Source organism: Microcaecilia unicolor, chromosome 2, assembly GCF_901765095.1.
Source record: "Microcaecilia unicolor chromosome 2, aMicUni1.1, whole genome shotgun sequence".
Lineage (NCBI taxonomy): Eukaryota > Metazoa > Chordata > Amphibia > Gymnophiona > Siphonopidae > Microcaecilia > Microcaecilia unicolor.
In genome coordinates, this window is record NC_044032.1 from 194,125,098 (window position 1) to 194,139,687 (window position 14,590).

Below are 14,590 nucleotides of genomic sequence, written 5' to 3' on the forward strand. Positions count from 1 at the left end.
TGCTTAATTTTTCATGCAATTGTCTCTGATCATAGGTATGGTAAAGCCCCACACTGTTCCAGCGCTATTTTTAGAGCTCTGTTTGGAACAGTGTGTGTGTGTGGGGGGGGGGGGGGGGGCTTTTGATCATCTGCCCATCACTGGGGTGGTAAATCTCACTATTGGGTGGGTCACTCTTGACATCTCTACCTTAATGATCCTGTTCTTATGACCCTTCCCTCTCCCTACCCAGTTGCCTATACTCTCTGCAGGACCAACACTTAATAGCCTGTCAATTTCCTGTGCTTCACAGGGCCAGTCTCATAAGACTGACCCAGCACATCAAACTGGTGCTCTATTAAGTGCTGCTGATGCTGATGCTGTTTGAGAGGATTGGGACTGAGGTACTGCTTGTAGAAAGAGACTTTGTTTCCAGGAAAAAGTGAACAGCAGTGTTGTCCCCTTCCTTGACCAACAGAGCAACAGTCTGACAATTCACTCGCTTCTTCTCCAGTAACTTCTCTCCCTCCTGTACAGTTCAGACCAGCTTTCACCCATGCAGGAGGGAAACAATCAGACCACAGGAGGAGAGGGCAGTAACACTTTTTAATAAACTGAATTGATTACCATTGAATTATTTCACCGTTGTGTGTGTGTGGTGGTGGGGGGATGGGGACCTTGAAAGAAGATGAGCAGCAGCCTTTAAACTTGGGAGCATTTGTTTGGGGACTCTGGGATTAGGGAATGCATATGGGGTGCCATTGTGTATGTGATTGGGGGCTCTGGGACCAGAGGATGTCTGATATGTATATGATTGGGAGGCTGTTGCACTGAGAGACATATACAATGTATATATAGGAGGAGAGTTCATGGACTATGTATTTGAGAATGATGAAGGCATAGTGATTTATGCCAGAGGTGTGGGGAGGGAGAAAATGTGGTTATGATAGTAATGTGTAGGAGGAAGATCAAGTGATTTTATTAAGTGCAAACAGAGCATGGAGGAAGAGAGCTCTACAAAATATTGGAATAGCATGCCAAAGGAAAAGGATGAGAAATTGAGACAGGATGGATAGGGATAGGAGAAAGAAGAAAAGAAAATTGGGAAGAAAAAGTATTGAAATATTTGTTGGTGAAAGAAATAGAAAAAAAGAAGGAAGAGACATCTGAAATAGAAAAGAAATATAAAGGATGACATCATAAAGAACCAAGAAAAGGAATAGAATTGAGACTAAAGAAAGAGAGAAAAAGAAAGACAGATATTGAGCTATGAAATTAAGCCAGAGACGCCAAAGACTGAAATTTTGGCTGTCTGATAGTGAAAAATATAACTCATAAGTATAAAATGACCAGACAGCCAGTTCAAAGTCTCAGGCCCTGAATCTGTGTTCCACACAATATTTACATGGAAGGGACAGTTAGGTTTTTGTTAGCTGATTTGGCTTTTCTGGTACATAATTCATTCTTTTCTATGTGGAACATACAGTATCTGCCAGCCTAAGCCTTTTTTGTACTGCATCTTAAATATTTTATTGATTTGGATTTGGCTCATGCCTTTTTCAGTTGTTGCTCAGGGCAAGTTATATTCAGATACAGTATTATTTTAAAATAAGAAGCTTAAATAATGTGATTTTAAGATAATGAGGGAACAAAATATTTAGAGTAGGTTATAGTTTTTATGGGAAGATTCAGCCAGAGAAAGGACATGCTCCTCTTTCCACCCCACCTGCCCCACCCTGCTCCACTCTGGTGTCCCAGATTTGCACAACAAAAATCTGGTAACCTTTAATTGAGACCAGTGGTTCCCAATCCTTGTCCTGGAGGCACTCTAGCCAGTGAGGTTTTCAGGATATCCACAATGAATATTCATGAGAGAGATTGGCATACACTGCCTCCACTGCATGCAAATCTCTCTCATGAATATTCATTGTGGATATCCTGAAAACCTGACTGGCTGGGGCACCTCCAGGACCAGGTTTGGGAACCACTGGTTTAGACTCTATTGAGAATGCCTATGAATGTCTTGGGCTGTAGTTGCTATATAAGTTTGACTTTGGCAAAGCATGTATCAGTTAACGCTCCTGATGACACAAACTTATTCAAAGTCGTTAACCTCGCGACAGGATTGTGGAAAATTACAGAAGGACCTTATAAGACTGGGAGACTGGGCGGCTAAATGGCAGATGACGTTTAATGTGAGCAAGTGCAAGGTGATGCATGTGGGAAAAAAGAACCCGAATTATAGCTACGTCATGCAAGGTTCCACGTTAGGAGTTACGTACCAAGAAAGGGATCTGGGTGTCGTCGTCGATAATACACTGAAACCTTCTGCTCAGTGTGCTGCTGCGGCTCGGAAAGCGAATAGAATGTTGGGTATTATTAGGAAAGGTATGGAAAACAGGTGTGAGGATGTTATAATGCCGTTATATCGCTCCATGGTGCGACCGCACCTTGAGTATTGTGTTCAATTCTGGTCGCCGCATCTCAAGAAGGGTATAGTGGAATTGGAAAAGGTGCAGCGAAGGGCGACGAAAATGATAGCGGGGATGGGACGACTTCCCTATGAAGAAAGACTAAGGAGGCTAGGGCTTTTCAGCTTGGAGAAGAGACGGCTGAGAGGAGATATGATAGAGGTATATAAAATAATGAGTGGAGTGGAACAGGTGGATGTGAAACGTCTGTTCACGCTTTCCAAAAATACTAGGACTAGGGGGCATGCGATGAAACTACAGTGTAGTAAATTTAAAACAAATCGGAGAAAATGTTTCTTCACCCAACGCGTAATTAAACTCTGGAATTCGTTGCCGGAGAACGTGGTGAAGGCGGTTAGCTTGGCAGAGTTTAAAAGGGGGTTAGATGGTTTCCTAAAGGACAAGTCCATAAACCGCTACTAAATGGACTTGAGGAAAAATCCACAATTCCAGGAATAACATGTATAGAATGTACGTTTGGGATGCTTGCCAGGTGCCCTTGGCCTGGATTGGCCGCTGTCGTGGACAGGATGCTGGGCTCGATGGACCCTTGGTCTTTTCCCAGTGTGGCATTACTTATGTACTTATGTAGTCTGGCCACTGGATTTTTAATATATGCAGTTATATTTGGACCTTGAAAACTCAATAAAAGTATGGAGAGAAAAAAAATTGTTAACTTGTGTGTGTACTTGTAGAAGGTTCGAACTAACATTTACACCAATCCTTGAACTGATGCAAGTGCCAGTGCCTACATGTTGTAGCTGCATTCTTTCAGGACTGTGCTAGTATTTTGCAAAGTCAAATAGGTGTGTTCTTGAACTTATAAAATAAGCACATGAAAATGTTGACAATGCACAGCTTCATAGAATTACTTTCTTTATGTCCTTGACTGAGATATGGCCTCCAGGGTATCTGTTCTGTTGCAGATCTTTGTGTCATTTGCAAAAGACAAATTTTGGTTGCTAGAATTTCTCGTTTCGTGATCGATGTATCCCCATGGCGGGATGCCAGCATACTGCTCCTTGTTTGTCATGTATTGTTAGTAAAATTGCATGGGTGGAACAAATGATTAGAGCTGCCCGTGATAATTATGATACTTCCATCAGAGGCGTGGCTTCTGCCATAGCGTCGCACAGACTTGCCTAGTTGTGAGCCTCTGCCCTTGGTGAGGAAGTTTTTGAAAAAGTTGCAGATGCCCCATGTGTAGGTGATATTCTATTTGGTGATAAAGTCAAAGAATTGATTGAGGGTCTAAGGGATGATTGTACTATACTAGATAACCTGGAAACTGATGATAACTTAATAGATCAAATTATAAAAACTTCTTACTGCTTATCAAGATCCCATTATCAGCAGCAAAAAAAATTACATCTCTACCAAACCATTTTATAATCCTAAACTAGGACGTCAGCATACTTCTTACCAACCCAGAAACACAAAAGATAAAAGAAGTCAGAATGTTGTCGCTTCAGTGCAACCAAAACAAACCTCTACTTTTGACAATCTCCATCCGCCTTCAGAGATTCTACCCTGCTTGGCAGAGAATCACTACAGACAAATGGATTTTACAGATTATTCAAAATCTAGTAGCGTTAAATCTCACAAGTCTACTGCTTTTGGAGTTAGGTTTTCTGATCAACTACAAGAAATCCCATATCAACCCATCGCAGAGACTAGAATTTATAGGAGCAGACCTGAACACATCCATTCCATTGGTGCTTACCAATACAAAGATCAGTGATAATCATTCAACTGGTTCATCATCTTCAATCAATATCAATAACAGCCAGAACCTTATTAACTCTACTAGGTCATATAGCCTTGACAGTATATGTCATACCATTAGAAAGGCTTCACATGCTCCCTTTACAACGGTATTTAAAGAACTGTTGGATTCAGGCTCTTCATCCCTTATCTGTGAAAATATTCCTGTTGTCACAGATTGAGGCGGCAATCAAATTGGCAATTCAAGCATTTCAACAAAACCTTCATCGTCAAGTTATTCAGATCCGGATCAACAATCAGGTAGCCATGTGCTACCTAAATAAACACGGAGGAATGGGTTCTCAACATCTCAATTCCGATGCTTTTCAGATTTGGAATCTTTCTCTAAAGTTGACCTTGCAGGCGACTTATCTTGTATTAGCAGATTCTTAAGCAGAAGACTTCAACCACATGAACGGTCTCTCGAGCCCACAGTTATTCAAGACGTATTTGCTCAGTGGGGTACTCCGGAGATCGACCTCTTTGAATCCCCACTGAACAGTAAACATCACAAATTTTGCTCAAGGTAGCCCAGTCAGAAGCGCATAGCAGAAGATGATTTTTCCATCCCATGGTCATTTTGTCTCCTATGCATTCCCTCCAGTTCCAATGATTCCACGAGCATGATAAAAAGTGATACAAGACAAAGCTACTCAAATTCTAGTGGTTCTATATTGGCCCAGAAAAACTCTGGTTCCCAGAACTCCACAATCTAGCAGCTCAACTCCCTCTTTCTTCTACATTCTCTAGATCTGCTAACTCAAGAAGACTGCACTCTTCTCCATCCAGATATTCCCAGACTCCGATTAACAGTGTGGTTTTTCCACCTAAGCAGTTAAAATTTTCTCTGTTTTCCCAATCAGTGGTGGGCATTTTGCTTGCTTCTAGAAAACCTTCTACTTGGAGTGGAGCAGTGGCCTAGTGGTTAGGGTGGTGGACTTTGGTCCTGGGGAACTGAGGAACTGAGTTCAATTCCCGGCACAGGCAGCTCCTTGTGACTCTGGGCAAGTCACTTAACCCTCCATTGCCCGCCGCATTGAGCCTGCCATGAGTGGGAAAGCGCGGGTTACAAATGTAACAAAAATAAAAAAAAAATAAAATAAAAATATGCTGCTAAATGGCACAGATTTGATAGTTGGTGTACTCTGAAGAGCACAGATCCAATCTCCTGTTCTGTTTCAAAAATTCTGGACTACCTCCTCCATATTTCAAACTGTGGTTTAACTTGGTGTACAATCAAAGTACATTTAGCAGCCCTTTCAGTATTTCACAATCCCTTAGATGATCGGCACCTAACCACTACACCTCTACTCAGGAAATCTAGACTGCCCCAACTTGACATTTTGTCCATTAGATTGTAAGCTCCTTTGAGCAGGGACCGTCCTTCTTTGTTAATTTGTACAGCGCTGCATAACCCTAGTAGCGCTCTAGAAATGTTAAGTAGTAGTAGTAGTACTGTATTTTGTCACCCAGTTACTAAACATTTTTTCAAGCGATTATTAAATTTAAAACCACCTATTCATATCCCTCCGGTCATTTGAGATCTTCATATGGTACTAAATCAGTTTACAAAATCTCCTTGAACCAATAACAACTGCCAATTTCAAATTTCTTACTTGGAAGCAGCCTTTCTTCTCTCCATAACATCTGCACACCAGATTAGAGAAATTCAAGCCCTTGTCTATTACCCTCCATATACATAGGTTTTGCATGACAAGGTAATTTTATGTCCACATCCAAAGTGTCTACCAAAAGTGGTTTCTCCATTTCATCTTAACCAGTCTATAATTTTACTAGTTTTCTTCTCCCTTCCTCATCAGACAACCAGACAACAACAATTGTACACACTAGATTGTGTAAGGGCACTCAGTATTTACCTTTAACATACTGCATCTCCGCATAGACCTTCAGAATTGTTTCTGTCAATTAGCCCGGACCACTCTTGTTCAGTTACTAAATATACAATGTCAGACTGGATTGCGAATTGTATACATTTTTGTTACCAGAATAATCCCATACAAAGTGTTGGCAGTATTCCACATATTACAGCTCACAACCTTTGAGTAATGGCAGCCTCTACAACAAATCTACATCAGCCTCAGTGATGGACATATGCAGAGCAGCTACAGTTATCTGTCCATACTTTTACTAGATACTACTGCCTGGATACTGCTTCAGCTGCTGATTCACGTTTCCATCGAGCAGTATTGCCTTCCAGCTTATGAATCGACAACTTTACTTCTCCACCAGTCATAGGTATCAGATATTTTATTTTCACATTTTCATTTATTTAATGTACATTTATGTCTACCTGTGTATAGCTTGGGAGTCTTCATCTGTGTGGCTATAAGATCTTCTAGTCCATGGATGCGTAATTAAACTCTGGAATTTGTTGCCAGAGAATGTAGTAAAAGCAGTTAGCAGGGTTTAAAAAAAGGTTTGGATAGCTTCCTAAAAGAAAAGTCCATAAGCCTTTGTTAAGAAGGACTTGGGGAAAAATCCACTGCTTAAACAGAATAAAATGTATTGTACTGTTTTGGGATCTTGCCAGGTACTTGTAACCTGGATTGGCCATTGTTGGAAACAGGATGCTAGGCTTGATGGCCCTTTGGTCTGTCCCAGTATGGCAACACTTATGTACTTAAGAGAATTAAGTGTTCCTTACCTGTAATGGTAGTTTTCTGTGGATAGAAGATCTTATAGCCACACAGTCCCTCCCTCCTTCCCTCCCTGAGTTGTCGATTGCTATTTTATGAAGCTGAGTATGGGGGCGTGGTTATCTCCTATATCTATTTTGCATTTAGATGAGAATTTAGGGACGTGCAGCAGGCTTTTAAAGTTTACAGAGCTAGCAGAATGACCGGGTCAGTCATGTCATGGTGACTTCAATTCATCTGTGTGTATATAAGATCTTCTGTGCACGGAGAACTACCATTACAGGTAAAGAGCTCTTATGTTTGGCTGCTCTGCACTTCCCTGCTACTAATCATTTTCCCTTCCTGTCAGTCTCTCATCCTCTTCCTCCTATTTCTCTTTAGTTTTTTGCCCATATCCTTTCCTACTCCCAAATCACTGCATCCCTTTCCACCTGGCAAGTTTTTATGTGGCTCATCCAACTGCTGACACAAGCTCTAAACTGGAAATGTAAAAAATGGCTTTGAACTGTCCCCTCTGGCTGCTGGAGGGATGGGATAAAGAACAGCAACATGGTGGGCAGTGGGACCACAGGAGCTCTGGAGTGGAAGCAAGAACTGCCTGCTCTCTGCATCTCCCCCTCTTCTCATGTCTCAGTAGATTGCAGACACGGCGCAGCTCTTCTCTGCCCTTGAGAGTCCCACTCATACCATAGGCAAAAATTGGAAGGAGCCCAAAGCATAAGGCAGAACTGACAAGTTATCCAATTCCTGGAGGGAGACATTTTGGTCAGTCTTGGTTTTTGAACTTAGATCCCAAAGCTGTGAGGTATTTGTAGTCCCTATTATAGTCCTTATTGTAGTCATTGAAATTAGTGCTTCAGGTCCCGTAATGCACCAGGATAGGTTGCCAGAAATCTAGTATTGGCCTAAACTCTTGGCAGCTATGTATGGAAGGAATCGGATGAGAAGGGAGTTGTCAGGACCCTGGGGAATATATATGGAAGGGAAAGGAATCTTGGGGATGGGTGTAGGAGAGTGTGGACTCTGGGGCATTTCTTTGGGTAGGTTCTGCACAGGGTCATGCAAAGGCATTACGCCTCCTAGGTCAGTGGTTCCCAAATCTGGTCCTGGAGGCCCCCCTCCCCCAGCCATTCAGGTTTTCAGAATACCCATAATGAATATTCATGAGAGATTTGCATACACTCTCTTTGCATGCAAATCTCTCTTATGAATATTCATTGTGGCTATCCTGAAAACCTGAATGACTGGGGGGCCTCCAAGATCAGGTTTGGGAACCACTGCCCTATGTGAACATTCACAACCCCCCCCCCCCCCCCCACTCAAATAACTTTGTGTCCTAGGCACCCTTCTTCTGAGAGTGTGATAATTAAATTCAACAATCATTTTCAATCCTGCACTACCGATCCCAGAATGATCCTGTAAAAATGTTCAATTAGACAACATACTTTTAAACATTAAACATTGTTTCATGTAGAGATGGGGGGGGGGATAGGGATAAATGTAAGGGTTGAAATTCAGCCAGCAGCGGTGTTTTGCTGAGTGCCACCGACATTATGCCCAGAAATTCAATGACGGGCTATATCCAGGCTCCGGCATTTAATATTTGAGTTTACAGAGTCAGCCAAACCAAAGCTGGTTAAATGCAGTATTCATCACTTAATTAGCTATGGTGAACCACATAAAGATAGGATTGACTATTTATACGGTTACCTTGGCCGTAGGTTAGGTGCTAGAGCATTTACCTTGATTATGAAAGCAAACTCCAGAAGGCTGTCATTTGCAGCTCAAGCATCTGTAGGGGAATAGGCTTGGAGTATGGCTCAGTGTGGAGCCTGCATTTTAGCTGACCCCTCATGTTGTGATGCAAACTTATGCAGCTCAAACAGAAAAAGAGGATGTACTACTTGTTTGCTGGACTAGTGGTTAAGGACAGTTGGAGACTGTATGTGCAGAAGGAACAAACAGGGGATGAGTGAAGGCCGGCTGACTATGATGTCACTTGTTTGTTATGGACTATAAAAATAAGGGAAAGACTCCTTCCTAGCTAAAGCCCTCCGCTCAAGAGCATGATGCAGTTCCCAAACTTTCTCTCAGGTTTCCTGAAAAGGGGCTATCCCAGCTGGTGGACACTGAGATGATGCTGAAAAAGTTTGGTGATCTATTTTTAAGCTGCTAATAAATGTCTGTCTGTTTTAATATCTTTCAGTGTGAGTGTGTTTTATTGCTTTTACTCATTGGGATCCAAATGGATCTAGTGCAGATGGCCACAGAGTTGCCAGTGGATCCGTTCAGTGCCGAGAATTGAGGATTACTGGCTAGGCTTACATGACTGCATATGGTACAATAGTATAAAAGGCAGTTTGGGCTTTCTTCCACATGGCCTACAGGGAAGCTCTGGTACATCCTACTTTTCTAGACTTATTGGTCATTTCTTTTCCTTCAGAGCTGACAGACCCATCTGAAATCTTACTCTAGAAGACTGCAGTGCCAAGAAAGTCTGGGCATTCTAAATATAAGGAAAAGTATCCCTAGGGGCCATCACTCAGTGTGATGAAGTTAGAATCAGGATGTGATAGACAGGATCGCTTGTGAGAGCAGGCATAAGAGACTCCGAACTATAACACAAAAAGCAGATTAATTTCTCAGCTGCATTGGCTTATATACAGAAGTCAAACGGTTTAGCTTTGTCCCCATCTGCTGGTAGGTGCTACAAAATCCACTTGTCTAGGCCGGTCTGGCAGGATTCAATGAAACAAAGGGCCCTGTTTACTGAGTGCTAGCGTTTTTAGTGTGCTCTAAAAAAAATATGCTAATGCTAGAGACACCCATAGGAATATATGGGTGTCTTTAGCATTAGCACACGCTAAAAACGCTAGCACCTACAGCATGGCTTAGTAAACAGGGCCCAAAATTAGGTAAGCATAAATTCACCATATACAGATGTTGGAGTAATTTAATAAAGCATTTTCTGTTTGTAAAGTATGTTTTGCACCCAGAAAATGGCTCCTATAAAATTGTACAGGGATATATATGCATTGAAATGTGCATGCGGAGAAGTGCTAGTTTAATTTTATAAGAGCTTCATGTATGCTTTTGCGGTGCAGTTTGGGCGGAGCTAAGACTGATCTGCGATGTATATTTTAGAAAATGCACAATTACCTGCAATAAGGTACATGCACCCATTTACGCCTTCTTTGGAGAAGCTGTTTTCTGAGTGCATTATAGAAGCCTACTTTATAAAGCTAGGTACCAATGTTAGCTGGATAAAATAGGCATTTTTTTCTGCCTTTTCACATAGGCATCATGTATTAAACTTAGCTGCATGATAAGGGAATTTTTCTAAGCCATTAACCAGAGCCTCCTTTCTGGTGGGTAAAAGTATGTGCTGACGGTTCTGTCAAGGACTTATGTTTGGCTTTGACTGCAGCTGCTTTTTCTCACTGCCAGAAGTTGCAGCTCTTGGTCTATGTCAAGGTTAAGCCGAGTTTGTCTGTGCAAGCTGGGATTTTTGCACAATTATACCAAGTCTGTGCCTAGGGTGGCACATGAGGACAAGTCTACTCCTCTGGGGCTGAAAAATGCAGCCACCTTTGTCGCACCCTCTCAATGCGGTGGGTACTCCTTTCCGCCAAGCTGACAATCCTTTATTTATTTTTTAATTTATTGCATTTACAATATTCATCAAAGAAAATGTTCTTTGAATAGGAAACAAAGTTAACAATGAAATATCTACTACTAATAATAAACAAACTAATTAAAAAATTATAGACCACATCTAGGGGAAACAAGAATTAGGAAAACCATAGGAAGCTGGCAAACTAAAGAAAACAATTTTTAAGAAACAGAGCAATTTCCTCTAACATATTATATATGTCCTAAAGTAACAGATCTGAGTTAGCCAAATAGTATTAATCAAATGGAGACACCTCTGCCTTCAAGATAAAATCTTAACTGAGATACATCATAGAAAACATATTTATGACTCTGAAAAGAAGTAAAACATTTATAAGGGAATCTTAATTGAAATGTGGCCCCCAAGTGAAATCACATGCTGTCTTAATTGCAGAAATTGCTTCCTCCTAAGTTGGGTCATTTTTGAAACATCCAAGAAGACCTGAATTGTTTCTGCATAGAAGTTAGTATCTTTTGCACAAAAATAAAGTTTCATCATAGCATCTTTATCTTGATGAAAAACAAACAAAACCAACCATGTAGCTTTAAATTTAATATCCTCCAAAGATGATTCCAATATTTCTGAGACATTAGGGGCTCATTTTGAAAGCACTTAGACTTACAAAGTTTCATAGGTTACTATGGAGCCCAACCTGCGCTATATTTAGAGCAAGGGTTTCCCGCACGCCGAGGCCACTTTTAGCATAGCTGTAAAATGGCCACAATTTCCATTTTTTTTTTTTTAACATCAATGGCCATGTGCTGATTTCCAAATTAGCACGCGGCCATAGTGCAGAAGCCGTTACCACCACCTGTTTACTAGGTGATAAGGGCTCCCGTGCTAAACCTGCACTAATTGGCAGAGCACGGCAATTTGCCAATTAGCTCAGGGCATGCCTACAAATAATACATTTTTTGAATTGGTGGAGCTACAGTCCCAGGATTTGTTTATTTTATGACATTTTTATCCCACATTATCCCAAACAGGATCGGGTTCAATGTGGCTAACATGCAAGAAAACCCTAAGACTGTAGTCAAAAACTTGGCAACTCTTGCAGAAAGAAAATCCAATTGTGGAAAATTTAAGAATTTAAATTAAGATGTTTTAAAATTTTCTTACTTTCTTAGAAATATATTTTTTTTGTCTTGAGAAACAGTAGGTGCATTAGTTTTCAGATTTTCCACTGAGATTTTTCTAAACTGTCAGTTTGTGGAATCTGTGTCTGCAATTTAGTTTCCATGCCATGCAGCTTAGTAACTGAGGAAGTTGAAATTGTTGCAACAAAACTGACCATCCTAACTAGGTCTCAGATAAAGCTCCTGCATGTCACACACTCTAGGGCTGGTATGCAGACACGGGAGTTAGCTGGGCTGCCTTCCACAGTCAGTAACAAACTCAGAAATTCAGTGCTGGGTCATATCCTGCAACCGGCATTAAATTTCTGGAGTTTTTTTTTTTTTTTTGGGGGGGGGGGGGGGTCGTCATGCACATAGCCAGTTAAACCGATAGTCATTGGCTGACTGGCTAAGTTATAGTGGCCAAAGATAGACCTGCATAAATAGCGGGTCTATCTGGCCACTAAACTTAGCCAATGAATATTGGCGCTAACTGGCTATGTTTCGCGACATAGCCGGTGACCGGGCTAGCCACTAAACGCTAATATTCAGCTGAGATAGTAGTAGGTATCTCGCACTGAATATTTGCACTTTGCCAGCTTAAGGTGATTTAACCAGCCAGAAGCTATTAAAAAGCACTGAATATCAGGTGGTTGATGGCTAAGACTCCTCCAGGCAGCAACTGCATTCCTCACTCTCCATGACTGAGATGTTGCTGGTCTGTAAATTCACTGCCCACTCTCTGCAGCCTGGTGTCTGAGAGACTGCCAGTTTGGTGGTCTAGGTAACTACGGTTTTTCCACCCATGTAATGCAGAAATACATATTGCATAGCAATTATTTGGAGTTAGATAGCAGGGCAGTGGAGTCGGTAACCCAAACATTCGACTCCAATTCCTCTGTTTTTCTGCCATCCAACTCTGACTTCAACTCCCTACTATGTATGGTAAATCTAAGAGAAAATTGACTAATTAAAGAAACATAGGATATTTCTTTATGTACAAAATTAGGACCAATAGATTATAAAATATATTTATTTGAAGTTTAAACAAAGAGCTTAAACAAAAAAAAAATAGTATAAAATGATAAATTTGCTATATATTATGACATTTTTTTATTTTGAAACTGGAGTAAGAGTTGATATATTTTTACAGACTGACAATCCAAAATTGCTTTCGACTCCAACTCTGTGACTCTAACTCCAATTCCACAGCCCTGTTAGATAGTCAAAACTATACTGCAGGGTCCTTCCCTTTTTGTTTCAATGGTGAGTCAAAATGATGGTGTTTGTTCAAATGTAAAGCCATTTGTAGAAGTACAAGTGCAATAGAAGATGCTACTCTTTGTGGTGTTGTACTAGGAGTAGAGCTCCCCATGCATACCAGAGTGACAGCCTGCCATGAGTTCCTCTAGTTGAAAGCTGCTCAACTCTTAAAGAAACATATCCTGGAATCTCTGCAAACAGTAACTTCATTTTAAGGTATTACTAAATTGTACATCTAAATTAATCAAGTGTACACATACATTAGCCAATTTTATAATCTGTGCACATACTTATGAACTCTGCTTGTGCTCTGTCCAAATTCCACCCCTGTACATGCCTACTGGACATAGACAAAACCAAGTCAAAATAATTAGAGGTCTATCAGCTAGCTGAGGTTGGTTAACTTGGAGTATCTGGGGGATAGCAGGCACAATGTAGGGTTAGGGCAAAAGGGTGAGGATGAGAGTTGGTGAAAGACAGGATGAGTAAAAAAGAGGAGGGGGATGAGTGAGACAGAGACAGATAGACTGGTAGGGCCTGAGCTGTGGTGATAGATGAAGCCTAGAGGCAAATGCCTCAGGCACAGCCATCAGTGAGCGTTGGTATGCTGTTGATAGCATGCTTTGGACTGAGGGATGTTGGTTTCTGCCAGAGCTGTGCATTGCCATATTAAGGGTCTGATTTACTAAAGACTCTTTGCATAGACAGAGCAGGGGGAAACAGTCCTAGTAAATCAAGCACTAAAGAGCTGCAGTAGACCTGGGAGGGCTTGCCCGTTCCCCCCAGCCCAATTTGGTGAAGACAACAGTATGGAGGAGGGAGCAGCAAGAGAAGCCTTAGCTGCTGGCTCCTAATTGTTTGGATTGGCTTTTAAATTTAAAAAACAAAAATTGCATAGATGCCTAGTGTGAACTACCCCAAAGAGTGGGATGTACTACCCTGAAGATCGAGATTGAAGAGCTAGAGAGTGAGATTTTTCATATGTTGCATCCAGGGTATAAATCTAGAAAGATTTAAATGTACTATTGCTTTCTGAATGTAAATACGTAACTGCATAAAATATTTTGGGTTTGCTATGACAAAAGATGTGAAAACTTATACGATCAAGCCATCTTCGTTACTTTTTGAAAATTTCTACGATTGTTCTTTCATGTTGGAAGTTGAGTGTGTTGTAGTGAAACAAATTCCTCCTTTTTGTGCTGTTGTATTTTTCAGATTGTGAAAAATGTAAAAGTGTGTGAGGACTTTTCTAAGGCAATGTATGTGGAAAAAAAAAGAGAAACTTAAAAAAAAAAGGGGGTAGTGCCTTTGGGGCACACAATTTCCATGCTCCAATTGGACTTTTGATCTTCTCTAACCTTTCACCTTTTCTAGGTTACTTTCTGACTTTTGTGGAACCTGTAAACAATATCACCATTGTCCAGGGCCAGACGGCAACCCTACATTGCAAGGTGGCAGGAAATCCACTGCCTAACATCCGCTGGCTAAAAAATGATGCTCCTGTGGTGCAGGAACCAAAGAGGATTACCATACGAAAGACTGATTATGGGTCACGCTTAAGAATCCAGGACCTTGATACCACGGACACTGGATATTACCAGTGTGTAGCTTCGAATGACATAAAGACCATCACTGCAACAGGAGTTCTCTTTGTCAGACTTGGTGAGT

General features: G+C 41.1%; 1 protein-coding gene across 1 annotated transcript in view; it reads left to right on the forward strand.

The window, feature by feature from the left end:
• ROR2 (receptor tyrosine kinase like orphan receptor 2) overlaps nucleotides 1-14,590 on the forward strand; it is a 535,539-nt gene that overhangs the window by 389,308 nt on the left and 131,641 nt on the right. Inside the window, exon 3 of the mRNA XM_030193600.1 lies at nucleotides 14,297-14,584. Coding sequence (XP_030049460.1) covers nucleotides 14,297-14,584 — 288 coding nt within the window. The remainder of the gene's footprint in view (nucleotides 1-14,296; nucleotides 14,585-14,590) is intronic.